Genomic DNA, 18119 nt, shown 5'->3' on the forward strand with positions numbered 1-18119 from the left:
CTTTCAAAAGGTGCAACAACATTATCGTTTGTAAAAAGCAGGTGAGCACAAGGAGGAGCGAGGACGACGACTGAATGGAATGAGATGGGGGGAAATATTGCAAATAATCAGATGGGGAAAAGGTGGGGAGAATGGGGACATTGCTTCTGCATGCACTGACATTGCTACAAAACCCAAAACGCTCACCGCGCTTAATATACAGTGATGTGCTCAATGTAAAAGTTGATTGGGAGTGTGGGGAAGGGGGGTTTAAAGACCATTTATTCTAATCCCTCACCACAGTCCAAAACAGGAATGCATAATTTAACCCCCTCGGTCTTCAGGCTTAAAATAGTCTCAAAAAAATCCTTAAACCAAGATCCCTTGGGAAATCAAGTCACATGATCCCAGTACAACACATCAATTGTCTAACAATCACCCTCAGCCCATGATATGGCAGTAACAATGTTAAATACAGTGTCAAAGTCAAACTCAGACCAAATAAATATATATATATAATTATATTTATATAAAGAGTAAAATACAGCATTTGGAACCCCAATGGAAGCAAACATTCTGTAACGTGGGGCAATACATTTAAACATTTTCTTTGCATTTGCATACAATTTTTTTTAATTTTATATTTTTTAGAAAAAATACACGTGCAAACAACATGTTTTCACTGCTAAACTTTTCTAGTGTTGGAAGAAAACAGCAGAATTCAGGAAAGAAAAAATGAGAGAGACAGACAGATTGAGATCAGACATACTGTACGCTACACTTTGACGACCATCAACTACCAGCCAACTGCTGGAGCTGCCCCTATGTCCATCAACCCACCAATAAGCAGAATAAAATTCTAAGTGCAAGCTACATTCCTATAGCAGTGATTTCTCCCCAAACAATACAATTCTAGGCTAATACATCCCATACCAGCAATCCTTGGGAAAGCAACCCCCTCACTAAATTTCAGTTAGGTGATGCAACCTTCCAATTCATCCCCTTTGGGAACCAGGACGGAGCAGCGCGCGCGCTCCAGTTCTCTTTGGCCTGGCTTTGCCCCAAGTTCAGTACCACTTCTGCACAATTACGGATAAACACATCCCACAGGAGTCCGCCCGGGGGTTAGGTACCAGAAGTAATGTGTACAATTGAGATGCTTGGCCATGCTACACACTTCAGAACGAGGGGTTCAACCGCAGTGTATTTGCACAGATTGGAACCCTTCTCATTCCACCTCGGAGGTCTGCAATCATTCCTCGTGTGTCTCAAGAGATCTCAAAAGGGAAAAACAGGCCAATTTGTCAAACTCTCTCTCCCAGGCTGAGTGCTGTCTTGGGATGCTGGTCATCTCGGCTGGGGGCTACTTTCCCTGATAGACTAGTGGGCCTTCATCTCTTCTACTGCATCTCCAGGGTGAAATCTAAAACCAACCTGCACGGCTTGGGCAGCACAAACCTGAAACTGACTTTGCCAAAGCCCTTTCTCCATGCGGCACAGAGGGGATTTTAGAATGGATCTCACCACAGCCCCATCCCCCACTCATCACCGCATTTACTCTAGCTCAGAAACGCAAGACTCAGCCTATGCCCGAGACACTGACACACACCAAAGTCAACTCATTTTTACTTGGATCTGGAGGGTAGCGTTGGGGCACCTGGGGAAAGAAAAGCTCATTTCTGAAGCCTTAAGGCTGTCACAGTTTGTTTGTTTTTTTAAACAGGTGCTGCAGTTCCCAAGGCCGGTAATCACGGGGAGGGTTTGACTCAGCAGCTCCTTGCTATGGAGATGAGTCTCGTGACATTAAAATCCTCATTGCTCCATGACCTTGCATGGTGCTGAGGGGCAGGAGGTTACCCCCCAAGACACAGCTTTGAAGAAGAATGGGGTTAAAGTTCATAAACTAAAACAATGGATGGGAAAGGTTATTGGGGCTGGGGGCTCTGAGCCAGTCAAGTGCTTTTGTACATATGCGTGCAACTTTAATCACGTGATGTCAGCAGGTCTAGTCACATGCTTAAAGTTTCGCATATGGCTTGAGTGCGTCGCTGGCCCTGGCTAGTGGAGTCAAGATCTCTCTCCAAACCGGCTAGCTGGTCTGCAGACAATGGTCTCCTAACTTAACTTCAGCAAGGAACCAAGCCTCTCTTCCAGCAGAGCACTCTGGAGATCCTGGAGCAGAGGTGTCCACTCCCAATCCAACAGCAAGCAAGGAGCTGACCTTTGCGTCCATACGCTGGACAGCCACAGGAGAGGAGATACAGCCCCATGAGTCAGGCTGGCCATCTGTCATGGATGGCTGCTGGATTGGGGGTGTCTGCCTCTTTTCCAAGTGGGGACAAGGACCCTACAAGGCTGGCATGACTCCCCTCCTACCTCCTCCTTGGGTGTCTCCGAGAGAGAGGGGTTATTGGGAAGCATCTGCCAAGCTTTCTGGGAGCCTGACTGCCCCAGCTCTCCCGCATTCCACAGGGGAGGGGAGTCTCAGGAGCCCCGCAAGAGAGCAGTGATCAGGGCCCTGTATTCCCCGGAGGTGTACTTGGCACGAAGCAGCTCTGACCTGAAAGGGCTGAGGTAGGGGATTGTGAGAGTGGGCGAGTGCACTTGGCAACTGGGCTGTGGGTGTCAAGGGCATTAGCTAGATAGCATGGGCAAAGAGAGGTGACTCTGGGAGGCGTGGGGAACACAGAGGGTTTTACTGTCTTGTGCTACTCAGCTGTTCCCACTTAATATTGCAAAAAAACCCCTAAAGCACGTTCTCCTTAGACTGCTCTGGGATCTCTCTCATTTGCACTTAGTCGTGGTTTCTGCCTTTTAACCCAGGACCGAAGCATGGACTTCTATTAACACCATGACGAACAACAAGTCTTAGTAGTAAGTAACTGACGACAACATGGACCCATCAAAACTGGCATGGATCAGAAGAGGCAGTTCGACTGCATTTGCAATCGGCAGGAACAGGATCGCCCATCCCAGAGCTCACGAACACAATATTTGGTCACATACCCAACACCAAATGCCGCTGCTTCCGACACTCCAAGGAGACTTTAGCACTTTTACAAACATCTATGTAGGACGTTTTTTCATTTCCCGAGCATCAGTCTAGGATTACTGGCTTGCTTTGGGGGCTAGGAATAATCACACAGCACACTTAAAAATCTCAACATGACTGGGAATATTCGCAGAGAGGTTACTCGCGATGTTAAATACCATTCTATAGATTTAGGAAGTAACACTGCAGGGCCAACAAGTCAAGCGGCTGCAATAAAACAAACCTGCAACACTATGAATCTTACAGTACGTAACTGATGCACAGAGCAGCCCTGGACAAACATCCCTTGAAACGCAGGCTCATGTAAACACAGAAGTCAGCGACGGTAATACTTTTGAAGAGAGACGAAGCATTGAACACACACAGCAAGAGTCACCTGAACACCACAACACAAGCAGCATTTCATTTTCTGGAGTAGACAACTGCACGATTTCTATTGGAAATTAGCGTGTGCTAGGCTGTAAATTCTTATTTGACAGCCACAGAACATGTGACGGGGCTCACAGCTTGCCTGACTTTGGCATGTCTCTGTGCCGTGCTCCACAGCCTTTAACACGGGCTTCCGACATGCCTTATTTTCCCAAGGGAGAAGCAAACCCATTTCCCTTGCATAAGGCTTTTCTAGACAAAATTCCAGCATTGATCTCTAAAGTCCCTGAGTTTTGCTACAAGTTTCCCATTTTTATCTAGCCATCTGCCCCTACCAAAAAAAAAAAAAAAAAAAAAAAAGTTTATATAGTAAAGTCTGTGACCTCTTTTAAAGTCACTGGTATTATACCTAGATAATTCTAGTCACTCCATCCCTCTCTCAACACTTGACACCCAAGATTCACTGACACACACTGCATGCCACACTGGTAACAAGGGACCCAGAAAGAAATGAAAGTCTGTACTCTGCTCTACTGATTACAATATATCCAGGGAGGCTGGAGTCACTCAAGGCCAGGAACAAAATGAGTATTTACACAAGGCCATTTCAGGATGGCTCATGAAGCTGATTGGTACGGGAGGGGTCAGGAAGGAGCACTGAGGATGATTAGATTTGTGGGAAAATAATAAGATTAATATTTCGTTTCCACTTGGAACAAGAACAGCACGATCTGTATCATGGCACTGAGAAAGCCCAGAGGCCGAGTGACTCACTCGCACCCCGGAGGCGTGCAGGTTGCACCTGAACGGGACGTGTTATTTAAAAGTACAGACAGACATGCAGCAGTCTGGTCTGGTACGTCTGGAAGACCGGTGGCTGGAAGCGGTGGTTAACAGGAAAATTAACCCGGATTTCTTTTGTATTAGGGAAAGTCACAAGGACACACCATGCTCCAATCATTTTTGGGTTGCCTCCTGACCCAGAGTTCCTCCCCCACCTGGGGGCCAGACTCTCACATCCCATATATTTCCATGTCCCAGCCTTGAACTACACTCCCCAGCTCCACCAAGCAAACCGACATGGGGTGAAGCTCTGGGGAAGAGGGTAGCTGCCATTGCTGAGCAGCTCCCAGTGGGAAGGCGCCACCTGGAGGATTTTCAGAATTTAAAATCTGCAAGAGGAAAGGCAGAAGGGAGAAGGTCGTCCTGCTGCAGCTTTACCTTCTCTACCGACAGAACCCAAGCAAAGCAACCCCTCTCCTCCTCTCTCCAGCTGACGGACCACTACAGCTTCCCCCGAACAAGGCTGCCACCAGTCTATCCAGCGTACTAAGGAAGTTCCTTTATTTGCCCTCACACTGAGATGTACAAACGTCACCCGCGTTCCTTTGAAGCAAATACAGTAAAGTTCTCAAAGGGTCACCTTGGAAGAATCTTCGTATTAAAGGAGGGGGCTAGCTAGCCAGATACTGCGTTTCTCTGACTGCAGCAGAGAGATCTGCATGAATTTCTGTATGCCTGCTTATCTCCCAGACCAAGAGGGACGTTTTCAGATAGATAATGAAATGCACTTTGACACAAAATCAGACTACCGACATCAAAGACGCTGCAGCGGCTCCGAGATCAGTCTCCTACCCTTTACCAGAGTGGTCCCATCTGCCCAGATTTTGTCACTAAAGAATTCTCTCCCTCTCTAGCCCCAATAACGGAGGCAATCAACGTTTCCTTTTGGAAGGGCTGTACAAACTGCAAGGGCCTCAGCCCATCTCACTGCAGAACGGCAGGTCAAACCAGAAGATGGGACAGATCGCTCTGATCTCAAGGCTGGTTCCTATTGCAGCAGCTGCTAATCTGCCAGAGCAAAAGGCATGGTGCAGCTGTCGTGGATAAACTTTCAATGCACGACGCACCACAAGGAGGACACAGCTCTTGATCTCGGAGCTGGGGGCCTTGAAGTCCTGTTTTCACCTGGATTAGCCACTGGGTACCAACCTTCTAAAGTAACAAGCCCATAGTGCTACCATTTTATTCCCTCCCTTTACACCCAACCCCCCACCCTGCCTACAGTATCTTTTGACCTCATCCGCTGTTGGCTACTGCAGCAGTCACATCAGGAAACAGTTTTCAGCAGCATGGCCAGTGCAAGGCACCTCCTTGGAGCCTGGGATACAGCAATCCTGCCCTTCCCCCGAGCCCACATAAACACACAGGGATCTTGAGCAGTTACTCCATTTTACAGACAAAAACACCTCTTGGAATATTCAACTCGGACAATGTGACGGGGCTCTGGGATGACGGAGCATCTGAAAAGGGCTGCTTTTGTTGAGCTCCTATTTCTACGGGCTGCACGGTGCAGCGCTAAGGTTTGCTGACAATCATGCAGGTTTATTGCGGTGGTTCTACGTAGCCCATCTTCAGTTGCGGGTGGTCTCGGAGAAGTCCTCCCACTCCGCACCCACACCCACTGCCGCGCCTCTCCGCCTCGCTCCAAACGCCGGACACAGGCCAGATGGCTATTCGGCAGCCATTTGCTCAATGTGATCACTAAGCAGCTTGTTTTGCTCTGCAATGCAAAGAGAAAATGCGCTTGTGACGCCACGGTTTATCGTTCCGATAAGATGAAAGGAGAGGGAGAGCGGGTCGCACATGTGGGGCAGATGCTTATTTGGGGCTCTGGGGGCTCTTTAAATAAATCAAGGCAGTGACACAACTGGCAAGGTAGCAACATTTTTGTTTTTTATTTGGTTCAGAAACTACCGGATGGGGAGTTCCCCCACGTGAGTCTTGAACTGTAAACAAACCAATGATCCACACAGCTAGATTGGGAGCTGGTGTGAAGTGGCATCTCTCCACTGTAATCGCCCCGAGCTACATTAATAGACCCCAGCTGGGGCTCCAACCCCATTGAAATCAATGGCAACGTGCCCATTTGCACCAGCTGTGGATCTGGCCCTATTTACTCCAACGAAGCTGCAGCAGTTCACACCAGTAGGGAATCTGGGGCCATTAACTTCACTGGCGCTATAGCAATTGACCCCATCTGGGGGTCTGGCCCCATTGACTCCAATGGAGCTGCACTCCGAATCGGACCCATCCGGTACATTAAGAAACATGCCAAGCATTTCAGAAAGCATCAGTGAAAATACGGTGAAATATTTGGAGTTTGCCATAGATTAGGAGGAGCCAGTGCTGGGAATGGAAGCCATCTTGGAATTCAATTACTTCCCCACCTCCTCCCCACCAGTCACGTTCCCTTCCCTCCAGGAGGTGGTGCTGGGCTCCCGCGCACAGCCCCCGTGCCTGCCCTACCTTCATCCAGGTTGCCGATCACAGCCTGCTTCTTCAGGAAGTCGTTGCAGAGCTTCTTGCTCAGGCCAAACGCCAACATGTTGTGAGTGAAGGTGCTGGGGAAAAGGCGAGACACATGGCACGGGCACTGCAAAGAGTCCCCAATCCTTCTCTCACGGGAAACCCCAGCAGGACTGCACCATTCCCCACATTAGCCAGCAGGGCCGGCCCCAACCGCAGAACTCAGCTCTGGGACTCCCCGAAAGGCAGTGGTGTTGTGATCGGACACCCGTACAGTCCAGGGGTTGGAACAGGAGTCGCAGGGGGAGGGGGTTTGGGCATACCCTGCCCTTCCCGTATTGTTACACGGGGCAAGGGTCCTGGTCTGGAATAGGTGAAGCCCCCTGCTCTAGAGTCCAGCGTACACCCCCTGATGGCTGCAAAGAGCCTCTCGCCTTCTCCACCAATCTGGGGGTGTCTGTTGAACTCTCCCCCTTTCCCCCACCCGCTGCAGCCATCAAGGTAACCCCCCATTTCAGCCCCCACCTGACAAGAGCGACAAGGGCAAAGGGGAGGGTTCTTCCAATCCCAGCCCAAGCCACGGGCGAGAGGAACTTAGTGGATTTCTTCCTATCAAGGCTGGAGAATCCTCGTGTTTGCTCTTAGGAAGGAGTAGACATGAGGAAGAGGGGCTGGAAAACCCTGGACACTAGAATCCTGGTTCTGAGTATCTTTATATAGATTTTAAAAAAACCACTACAGTGTTTTCCATGAATGGACAGTCTCAATACAGGAGTGACAGCATTCGGCTCCACCACCAAAGCTGTTTAATCAAGGAAGGAAACACCAATGGCCCAGCAACCCCTTCACTTCGGCATCAGTCTGTTCATCCCCTCGGGTAGACTGAATTTCCGGTCTTTGTTATCAGAAAGAGACCCGACCCAAAGCCCTGAACCTGAATGCTCGGGCCCCGATCCAAGCTTCGCAGCTCTGTTCCCATCCATTTTTATTGAGATTTTTCCCATGACGACAACAGACAGGCTCCTTCTAGCCACCCAGATGCAGGCGTTATCAGTCAATTAGCGCGTGCCTTACCCAAGCTGCCCAAAAGTGATGTTCTCGTTAAACCGTAGGCTGTCGTCACGCTCCTCCTGGGTCATGTGACACCACTTCTCCCTGCAACCACAGGAAGAGATCTTATAGCGGGAAGTCACCGTGCAGCCTTCCCTCCCCACCCTCACATCCATCCAAACCCTGCGGGCTGCTGAGACCCTTGTAGGAACTGTGGAGCCGATGAAGATGAAGAATAGATCACAGCAGCCTGGAGGAGATTACATGTGCAGAACACCTACCTCCTTGCCGTGCTCTCTCTCTTCTGGGCAAACGGCTGAACCCTCCCCTAAGCTGGAGTTGGCAGACACTGTAGGTATTTACTGCAGTTGCGAGGGAAATCTGCACGACCTTGCTTTATTGTACACGAAAACGAGTCCCTACACCGATGGCAAAAGGGTGAGCTTGAGAGCAGGGACACATCAGCACGCAGCTCTGAAATCTGCCTTTAATGCCACTGTTACTGGGAAGGGGGTGGGTGCTGGGGGTTTACCGTCTGGGAGCTGCAGTCCCTGAAAGCAGGAGCCCCGAAGGTAAAGTATTCACCCACATCTCAGGCCTAGTCTACATTCAAGCCTGCGCTAGTTTAAAGGGGGCGGGGGGTTTCATGGATTCAGTTAATTTGGTGTAACATCTGTGTTTAGGCCGGGTCGGTGTCTAAAAATTAGATCCACTCAGCTACATGGCTCGGGGCTGTGAAAAATGTCACGCCCTGTGTGTCAGAGCTAGTTTGCCTTCGCCCCCGCTGTTGATGTCGCTACCACCTCTTGCGAAGGTCGATTAACTACACTGCTGGAAAAAACCCCTTCTGTGGACGCAGGAAGCGTCTACACTCCAGTGCCATGGCTGTGCTGCTGTGGTACAGACAGGGGCTTAGAGCAGGACTCAGTCAAGGTTCCCCCCACTCCCCCCCCAAAAAACAAGATGCAGAGAGATCTGGACTCCTGGATAACAAAAAAATAAACAAGGAAAAAGGCATCGGTTATGCCTCTTTTTCCATGGGCAGTCACACGACTCAGTTGGGCAACTACCTCGCTTACGATGCTGCGCTCTGCACTCCAGATCAGGCTGCACGCATGTCACACCGGGCCACTGCGGGCGAGGTCCGACAGGCTTTGTGGACCGGCAATCATCAGATAGAAGGGAGCTAACGAATCAATGGAGTTTGATTCGAGGGCGTTTGAAATGAGACGCAAGAGCCCTCCCCATGAGGATTACCGAGGGCTCAGTATGCAACGCTAGCCATGTAGCCCGCGTTCGCCGAGGAATATTTTGAGCTAGATGATGCAGTCTCAGTTCGTCTCTGGCAACTTCACCTTCAAAATAGTAAAGCTTTAAAACAATCTACGTGTGCTGAATTGGGGTCCCATTTGGGGGAACTGACAAAGCCTTGAAATAATGACAGGTTTCAGAGTAGCTGCCGTGTTAGTGTGTATCCGCAAAAAGAACAGGAGGACTTGTGGCACCTTAGAGACTAACCAATTTATTTGAGCATAAGCTTTCGTGGGCTACCGCTCACTTCATCGGATGCATAATCCTTTGAAGTGCAAGCGCCAGGGGGATGATACCCAACAGCACTGGCGGATCAGCACCTTTTGGACTGTATTTTGAGCTCTTTACCCAACAAGTCTGCATCCACTCCCTTCTCTCGTTAGTGAGAAGCGCAGAGAAAAACTGAGTGGATTGCCAGATGCAATTACCTAGAATACACACAGCATTTGTGTTCTTGCCGAGCATTTCATTACTGGAGAACGTTACATTATTCCCAGGAGCTAGGTGCTAGTCCATCTAGACATGTTTGATCAAATACAAACCAGCCTATTGTATTTCGGTCATAGCCAGCACCGTTTTTGTATGCTCCCGCTCACACACTGCCGTGAAAGATTACTGTGTGCATTCAAAACTAACCAACAGTAGGAGGTTGTGGGGCTCCCCATACAGATGTTTTACAAGTAGCTCTTCCACAAAGCCACGATCATGCCAGGACACGAGTCATTCTAGGTATGTTCATTACACTCATGTAATACATGCATATGGGGAAGCCCGGAGGTCAGGGTTTCAGACAGCCCTCTACTGAACAGAAGTCCGGTGGGAAGTTACATACAAGGCTCAGAAGAGGATCAAGAAAAGGGAAGGAAAAAGGAACAGGAAGAAGAAATAACAGAGGAGAGACAAAAGGAGAATAAAAGGAACAGCACACAAACGTCCACCGCACATTTAACTCTCCTGCACCCTACCTGGAGTTGGAGGCGCTGCTTCAATTGGAAATAGATGGTGGCACTTGGGTACCTTTTCAGCAAATTCCACTGGGTCACCCTAACTAGAACAAGTGTTGATTCCTGCTAGGACTGGTGAATAGCCACAGTTATCTCAGACTGCTCCCAGGTAGGGCCCAATCCAGCAAGCCCTGCCCTCACATGTTCACTTCTTGTGAGACAGCTTTGCAAGATTGGGCCTATAAACTGCAAGGGATTTAGCTGCTTCAGTGGAGTTTGCATGGCCAAATTCTGTGCCATACTAGAATGTTTAGGTATATGTTTAAAAGCACAAAGTCTGTCAGGGTCAGGTTTACGATAGCAACCAAAATATCCACCTCAATTTGAAGGCTGCCAGGGGGTGGGGAGAGAAGAAAATCAGCAAGGTGCTTTGAACGCTGGAAGCAAAACTTGACAAATCTCATTGTCCCAGTTACAGAGGAAGCGTATTTAGGTTTTTCTGCCCTCCTTGTATATTCTTGCTGAGAGAAAACAAGATCAAAGTGACCAAGGGAGATTCATGATACTTCTAGGTCTAGGGTTAGGAATAACATGTTTGCAAAGGAAAAAATATGTCTCTACTTAAGTACATGGATCTTTATACTGGCACAAAAGGCCACTGTAAAGATCCATTTGTTTCTTCACTTAATCCCTATTAGAAGGGCATGTGGATTAGAGATTTGACTATATTATTTAAAATGTACTAGGGAAAGGATATTTCTGCAAAATGAGCTTCGAATATTATAGCTCCTCAGCAGGGAAATGCACCAGCAAGCTCAGGATGTTGGACTACCGAGAACTCCAGGTCTCAGCAGGTGCACGTCCAATTCTGGTCAGCAGTATGATTTGTGATGTACGAGGGTTGAAGTTCACCCCACTCTGCATGCAGATAAAATGTACAAGGCCCTTTGCATCAGTAAAGTCCCATTTAATCTCGGCCTGTGCATGGGTAAATTTCACAACAGGCAACTAATCTGAGCAGTGCTCTGCTTACACAAATCGAGTCAATTTCCTTCCCCTAACAGACACTAGCTGCGCTTTCAAGAACTTATCTGTGAACTCCAAACAGTCCTTTTTTCAGGTAGGCTTTTTCTGTTGTCACTTAAAATGATTCGTTCCAGGATCAGACATCAAGATCTAAAATTTCTTTTTAAATCAAAAAATCTCTCCCCAGCCCCAAATTCCAGTCTGTTCTTGACTCTGATCCCCAGTAGATCGTTTCTTGAACTTGTAAAGCTCAACAACATAACTCTCAATGCAACTTGCTAGCTTCCCCTCATGGGCACTTTAAAACAAAAAAAAAAACACAAAAAAACCCCCATAAGTCACGATTTAAAGAAAAAATAAAATAAATAAAAAGGCAAGATTTCAAACCAGCAAAACATCTTCACAACCTCAAAGCAACAGCAGTGTTGGAAACGCACTAAGGCAGGGGATCGAATATACCTTGATTCAGAACCGCACAGGCGTCAGGAACTGAACGCGAAAAAAGCAACGCTCACCAGACCACACCATTTCACAGAGTCAGTAGCAAAGGAAAAAATAAAATAAGGAAGAGAGGATAGAATGACATTCCCCGTCTATGCTAGGAGACTCAGTTTGTGTCCAAAAACTGCCCATGAAACTGGAGCATCACACAGTTGCCAGTGTATGAAATGGCACAAGAGAACAGAAGTACAAACCATCAACTGCTATATCCATCACGGACCTAGTTCATTGCCGAGACACCTCAATGCAGCGGCCTGTGATTAAATTTTGTTTTAAAATCGACCACATCTGAGGATTCTGCATATAATTGTTTCCAGACAGTTTTCTTTTAGTCTCACTGCTAGCCCGGTCCCCATTTCCTGCAGGTAGAGCCAGATCTGAATTTGTGCCCATTTCTCATTGGAGCAGGTGGCATTTCTGAGCCCAACCTGCACCCGTGACATTTTACCATGGTGGCAAAGTTTGGACCTGAAGCGAGTCAATGCTACTGTAAAAATGCAACAAAGTAATGCGGACAGACACACCTCTTTTCCTCTTCCTCTCCAGTGTTCCCTCTGGAGTGGCAGCAGAAACAGGGTCAACAAAGGTTACATGTTAAAGATCATGCAAGATATATGGATGGAGAAAAAGAGAAGAACAGATGAAAGAAAGAAAAGTCATTATAGGCAGAGAGAAGAAAAAAGGATTTTTGTTATTTTTCTTTCCCCCTTGCAGGAAAATCGCCTTCCCGGTTATCTCAACTCTGCTCCTGTTCTTCCAAAGCAATTACCAAGTATGAAACCAAACATTCCTGCTACATGCCCCCAGCAGCCCTGGGGAAGGACTTTAGGCAGTTGTTGCTTTAGGGGTTTTCCTCCCCCAGAGGGCTGCGAACTGAGAGATACAAACCCAGCCTGGTGAGAAAAGGCGTTCACAAAAGCAGACTATCCCCTGGAGGCCTTTAAGAAAAGGAAGGTCAGGGGAAAGTGTCTCACTGCAGGGACCCAGTCTGTCGTTCTAGCCTGGTCAGAGGGGATCAGTGACTGCTGTGCACACTCAATGATCTCTCACCTCCAAGACTGCATCTCCGGAGCAGGTGAACAGTTCAAAGGGAAGCTCCCATTTATAATGCAAGACTTTGGAGTCGAACACCGAAAGGGACCAGTCTCTGGACAGAAGATGTTTTTCTCCTCACCTTAAATCCCCAAGGGCCAAACGCCAAGGTCCTTAACTCAGACAAACTCCCATCAGCTTCAATGAGAGTCTGCTGCAGGGTACGTCTACACTTGGAGGCGGAAGCGTGATTCCCAGCTTGAGGAGACATACTCATGCTATCCGGATGTGTGGAGTTGCAGCGGCACGAGCTGCGGGATGAGCTAGCCAGCTCGAGTACGTACCTAGGGTCTCTGATGGGCACGTACTTGCAGTGGCTAACCCATCCCATTGCTCATGCTGCCATGGCTACCTTCTATTTTTAGCACGGTAGCTTGGCGAGAGCTAGTGTGAGTTTATCTCCTCAAGCTGAGAATTGCAACCCCAGCTGCATGTATAGACACACCCTCAGTCAGGACTTCAGAGTAGGCCAGACCCTAGGGAGTAACCAGGAGACCAGAACCCAGTCTGAACCAATGCCTGAGAAAATGAACGACATCAAGATCGCGCCTTTTCTTTGCCGAGCCAAACCTTAACTGAGGCACCGACACTGTCGCTACCGAGGAATGCAATGGGCTAGTTTAAGCCCTTTTCATGTTATGCACTGGAGACCATACAAGGAACTATATAATGTGGTGACAGACTCTTGGTCTGAGTACTGGACTGGGAGCCAGGAGCTTGCAGGTTCTAATCCCGTCCCTGACACAATCACTTCCCTCCGCCTCAGTCTCCCAACCTGTACCACGGGGATGAGAATGCTTGTCTGCCTCCCAGGGATCTGCAAAGATTAATGTTTGTAAAATGCTTTGAGAATGAAGAGCCCAAGGTGTAATAAGATGAATCTCGTAGTGCCTACAGAAATGCTGCTGTGATCTTTAAAGCACAGAGATCTTTAGAAACAGACACCCACACCACGGGCCAGGCCAGAAGGGCTGTAAATCCTGAAGGGGTTTTACATCTGCATGTGACTTTTGCATGAAGCCCCTCTATAGCTCCGGGGAAAAGGACAGAAGGCCAGGGCCTGCTTTGATTGCTCAGATTCAATCCTCCATCACAATTATATGAAAGGAAGCTGCAGCCTCACTGTGTCACAATTCCCTTTACAATCCATTGCACACGTGAGATGCCGGAGGCATTCAATCCCGTAGGAGAAACCCTGAAATAGGTACATGCTCCTGCATTAATGATCACGGCTGGAAGACACTGCAGGTTCCTAGAACCGGTATTCTGAATGTATCAATCACTGGTTGCTATGCTAAGAAGCTGCTGGTGAATCTCTTCTTGTGCCATTCAGAGGTAACTCACCCTATTTTCATCTCATTCCTCTCTGTGAAGCAGTGAATGCCATGTCCGCATGCCACCTTACCTTGCATCCACATGGAGCAGGCAGAGCCGGAACCAAGCCTCTTGCTTCGCTCCCTGATTTCTAACTTAAAAGGACTTGCAGTGGTTTTATTTTAGTTGCAGAGACCGTGCCGTCCCTGTCTGAAGGGCTGCGATTGGCAGATCTGGCTGTCTCCGACCCCTGCCAGGACCAAGGCGTCTCAGCAGTTTGCATGCTAAATTTTGGGAACTGTGGCCATGTGCAATGTGATCCTGGCAACCACTTGTCTTTGCCTGGCGTTCATCAGCCAACTGCACATCTGCAGCATGTTTACAGTCAACTACAGAAGTGCCTGGATAGAGAATGGGATCCAATTAGGAACATACAATATTCTTTTCCAAGACCAGAAACTCACGTGCAATGCTCAGACTGCTGCACGTCTGCAGAGTTCACCTGTTGGGGGGTTTGGATCTCAAATGAATTCTTTTCTTTTTGAAAAGAAGAAAATCCGGCTTGTCAGCTTTTATATTTTAACTATATTCATGGATTCATAGATTTTAAGGCCAGACAGGACAGGACAGGATCATCTAGCCTGATCTGCTCATATCGCAGGCTATTCAATTTCACCCAGTTAAGCTTGTGTTCTACCAAACAACTGGCATTTGGCTAAAGCTTACCCTCCGGAAAGGTATCCACTGTTCACTGGAAGACACCGAGAGATGCAGAAACCATCACTTCCCTTGGTAGTTTGTTCCCATAGTAAATCACCCTCACTTTTAAAAATTTGTGCCTAATTCCCATTTTGCATTGGTCTGGCTGCAGCTTCCTTAGGCCTTTCTCTACTGGATTAACGAGCCCTTTGGCACCCAGGAAGGCATTTATACACTGTCATCAAGTCATCTTTCAATCTTCTTTGTGATCAGCTAGACAGACTGACCTCGAAGTCTCTTATGGCAAGGCATTTTCTTCAGCCGTTGATTCCTTTTTGAAATGGTTCTCTGCACCCTCTCCAATTTTTTCAACATCTTTTTTAAAATGTGATCACAATTGTGTGCAGTGTTCCAGTATCGGTCTCATCAGTGCCAGATACAGAGATAAAATCACATCCCCAGAGCTACTCCCCTGTTTATACATTCATGGATAGCACCAGCCCTTTTGGCCAGAGCCTTGCACTGGGAACTCCTGTTCAGTGCTTGTCCACTCTGACCCAGAAACCCTTTTCTGAGTCACTGCTTTCCGGGATACACTTGCCCATTCCGCAGGTCTGGCCCTCGTTCCTTGTTCCTAGACTTTGCATTTGGCTGTATTAAAACACACTTTGCTTGAATGGGTCCAGTTTACCGACCGATCCACATCTCTCTGTATAACTTCCCTCTCCTCATCTGTATTTGCCAATCTTTCTGTCATCTGAAAATTTTATCAAAAGCAATTGGATATTTACTGCTAGATCATTGATAAAAATGTTGAATAGTGTCAAGCCTAGTACCGCTGCCTGAGGAATCCCACTAGAAACACACCTTCTCAATGATTCATCGCTGACAGCTGGTTTATGAGATCTGTCAGTCAGTTCTTAATCTATTTAATGTGCGCTTCATTGATATTCTATAGTGCTAATTTATTAATCAGAATATCATGCAGTACCACATCAAAGGCCTTACAAAAGCCTAAATGTATTATTATCTACGCAGTAATCTTTATCAACCAAATTTGTAATCTCAAAGAATTAAATCAGGTTTGTTTGACAAGATCTATTTCCCATGAAAGCCTGCTGACTCGCATTAATTATATTCCTATCCTTTAATTCAATTCCATATCAACTTTTACATTATTTTGTCCAGGACGGATACCAGGTTAATTGGCCTGACCTGGGTCTTCGTGCTTGCCCTTTTTGAATACTGCCACAACATTAGTATTCTCTCAATCTTTTGGAATTTCCCTGATATTACAATGTTTATTAAATATCTAACATCAACAGCCCAGAAAATCTCCTCAGCCAACTCTTTTAGGACTCTTGGGTGAAGTTATCTGGACCTGCTAATTGAAATATGTTTATGCCTCATAGATTATGTTTAACATCCTCCTAAGTCACTAATGGAGAGGAAATAACTTTATCCTGCTGTCTGTCTGATTTGGGAATTTTCTTTGATCAGCCTAGGACTTATCTTGAAGTTTTCAGTGACAAAACTACTGCCCAGAGCTATAACCATAGGGTATGTTTACAGCATACCAAAGCTGCTTATGTTCACCCGGCGAATCTCAGTCCCCAGGAGGTGTGTGTAACACTAGAAGGTTCCTTACAGCAAAGTTTCGGTAGCAGAGTTTAGCATAGCATTTACAGAGCAGTAAGAATGAAGAGCTGGGTCCCCCAAGTGGTTACTAAGTTAATTCCAATAGGGGGATGACCTTTCCACTGGGGGAAAATTAACAAGGACTGCTGAGAAGCAACCGCTTTTAAAAAAAACTATGGGGACAAAGTAAGATGACTAAGCACAGCAGAGAAGAGTTTCCAAGGAGATTTAGTCTCAAGATTCAACCCATTACCTCTGGATTCCTGTCTACAAACAGGAATGAGTGTCAAATGCACCTCTGGTGTAAGCAGGTGTAATGCATTCCCATCAAGTACCGCACCTACAAACGTTAGGGCTCAATTTTGGCTTGAGTACTACAAAAAGGGCCTTCACGCTATCACTTATGTCTTGGACAGTCTCTAACCAATACCACAAATTAGGCTAAGTCATTCCTGCCTTACCCCGAGTTGGCAATGTACCCTGCTTTCTTATACCCCGTAGGAGTCTCTGAATGACGCCCTAGCCCATGCTGGAAAGCACACATCCCTGCATAGCTGCTGAAACCCTGGAGACCCTTCATCAGAGTTGTGTGCAGGGGGGAGCGAGATGGTAGTGTTAACAGAACGCTACAAAGCTGTAGTGGGAATTAGCCCAGTTTGAGGCTTAATGACGCCACAAAAAGCCTTGGTGCCATACATACCAAGAGTGCAACTTATATCCTTCCCCACAACAGAAGGGAAGGGAAATAGGGTGTGTGTGTGTGTCTGTCTGTCTTAAGGTACCAGTGACAGCACACATGCAAACACCCCACAGTACCCAGGCACTGACTGACTGGGAGCAGAGTTTATGGCCCACCTTCCAGTTGCCTTCTGACAAAGGTCAGTCACTAAAATACTGTGTCCATTTCTTAACATTTGACTTCTACAGTAGCCTGAGCCCTTCATCCCTCAGGAAGGGGAAACGCTTTGCAAACTAGACGCGTGCGCCAGAGAAATGCATGCAGCTCTGGGGTGGGCACAACACGCTGCATAACAGCATGGGGAGATGTACCAGTAGGGGCCATTCGGGCTAAGACAGTAGGACAAACCATTCCTCTCCCATGAATTAGCGTCCTGCCTGTGGGGCGTGGACACAGGGGGTTAAGGTCTCATTCCCAATCAGCATAGCCCTCACTGTACATGTGCCATGAAAGAATGAACAAGAGTTGAAACTGCAGTTCCAGGGGGAATCTTGGAATTGCCAGCCTGAGGCTTAGATTCCCGAGCTACCGCCCCTCAAGCCAGGGCGACCATAGTTTGTCAAACACAGTAAGGTTTAGCCTTACAGGTCAGCTTGCTGCACAAGCAGCCATGGACGAAGATCCAGAAATGCCTTTGTGAATAACACCCTTGGGTCTAGCTGGGATACTCAAAGCCCCTTTTGTAGAAACTTGACTCTACCATGGCCAATCACCCACTGGGTACCAGGTTTGAACGAAGGGATATTGATACAGAAGGGCTCAAACTGACGCAGAATGTTACTCTCAGTCTAGAGGGCTTCCCCTTGGCCTTCCTTGGAGCTGCTATAACAAAACCACAGCAATGCTTTCTGTTGATTTCGGACTGTCCTTTAATTAAAGCTAAAAGGTAAGCCACTGAATCTGATATTGTTACAGTGTCCCAAAGTGAGTTGCAGGACGCTGCTCATTTTAAATCTGCTCTCCCTGCTAGGATTTATATTTTCATTCAACAAGCCGTGCAAAGGCTCACATTACGCTGCTGGCCGTTCCTACCTTCCCAGAGGTGCCACATGAGACGATGCAGCTTTTCAAAACCTCAGCAATATTTGCAATACCC

At 47.5% G+C, this 18119-nt stretch overlaps 1 protein-coding gene across 8 annotated transcripts in view; it reads right to left on the reverse strand.

Moving 5' to 3' along the window:
* Positions 1–244: 244 nt before the first annotated feature.
* The window catches only part of KIAA0513 (KIAA0513 ortholog), a 93086-nt gene continuing 75211 nt past the window's right edge, over positions 245–18119 (reverse strand). For 5 of the 8 annotated variants that reach the window (XM_037877474.2, XM_043526143.1, XM_037877476.2 and 2 more), the window contains 4 exons: positions 12066–12095; positions 7784–7864; positions 6710–6804; positions 245–5963 (listed from right to left, as the gene is read on the reverse strand). In XM_037877474.2, coding sequence (XP_037733402.1) covers positions 5914–5963; positions 6710–6804; positions 7784–7864; positions 12066–12095 — 256 coding nt within the window. In that variant the 3' untranslated portion in view covers positions 245–5913. Of the gene's footprint in view, positions 5964–6709; positions 6805–7783; positions 7865–12065; positions 12096–13006; positions 14349–18119 lie in introns of those variants that run through there. The other 3 variants (XM_037877478.2, XM_043526145.1, XM_043526146.1) reach the window with 2 other exon arrangements.

This window comes from Chelonia mydas, chromosome 12 (assembly GCF_015237465.2).
Source record: "Chelonia mydas isolate rCheMyd1 chromosome 12, rCheMyd1.pri.v2, whole genome shotgun sequence".
NCBI lineage: Eukaryota > Metazoa > Chordata > Testudines > Cheloniidae > Chelonia > Chelonia mydas.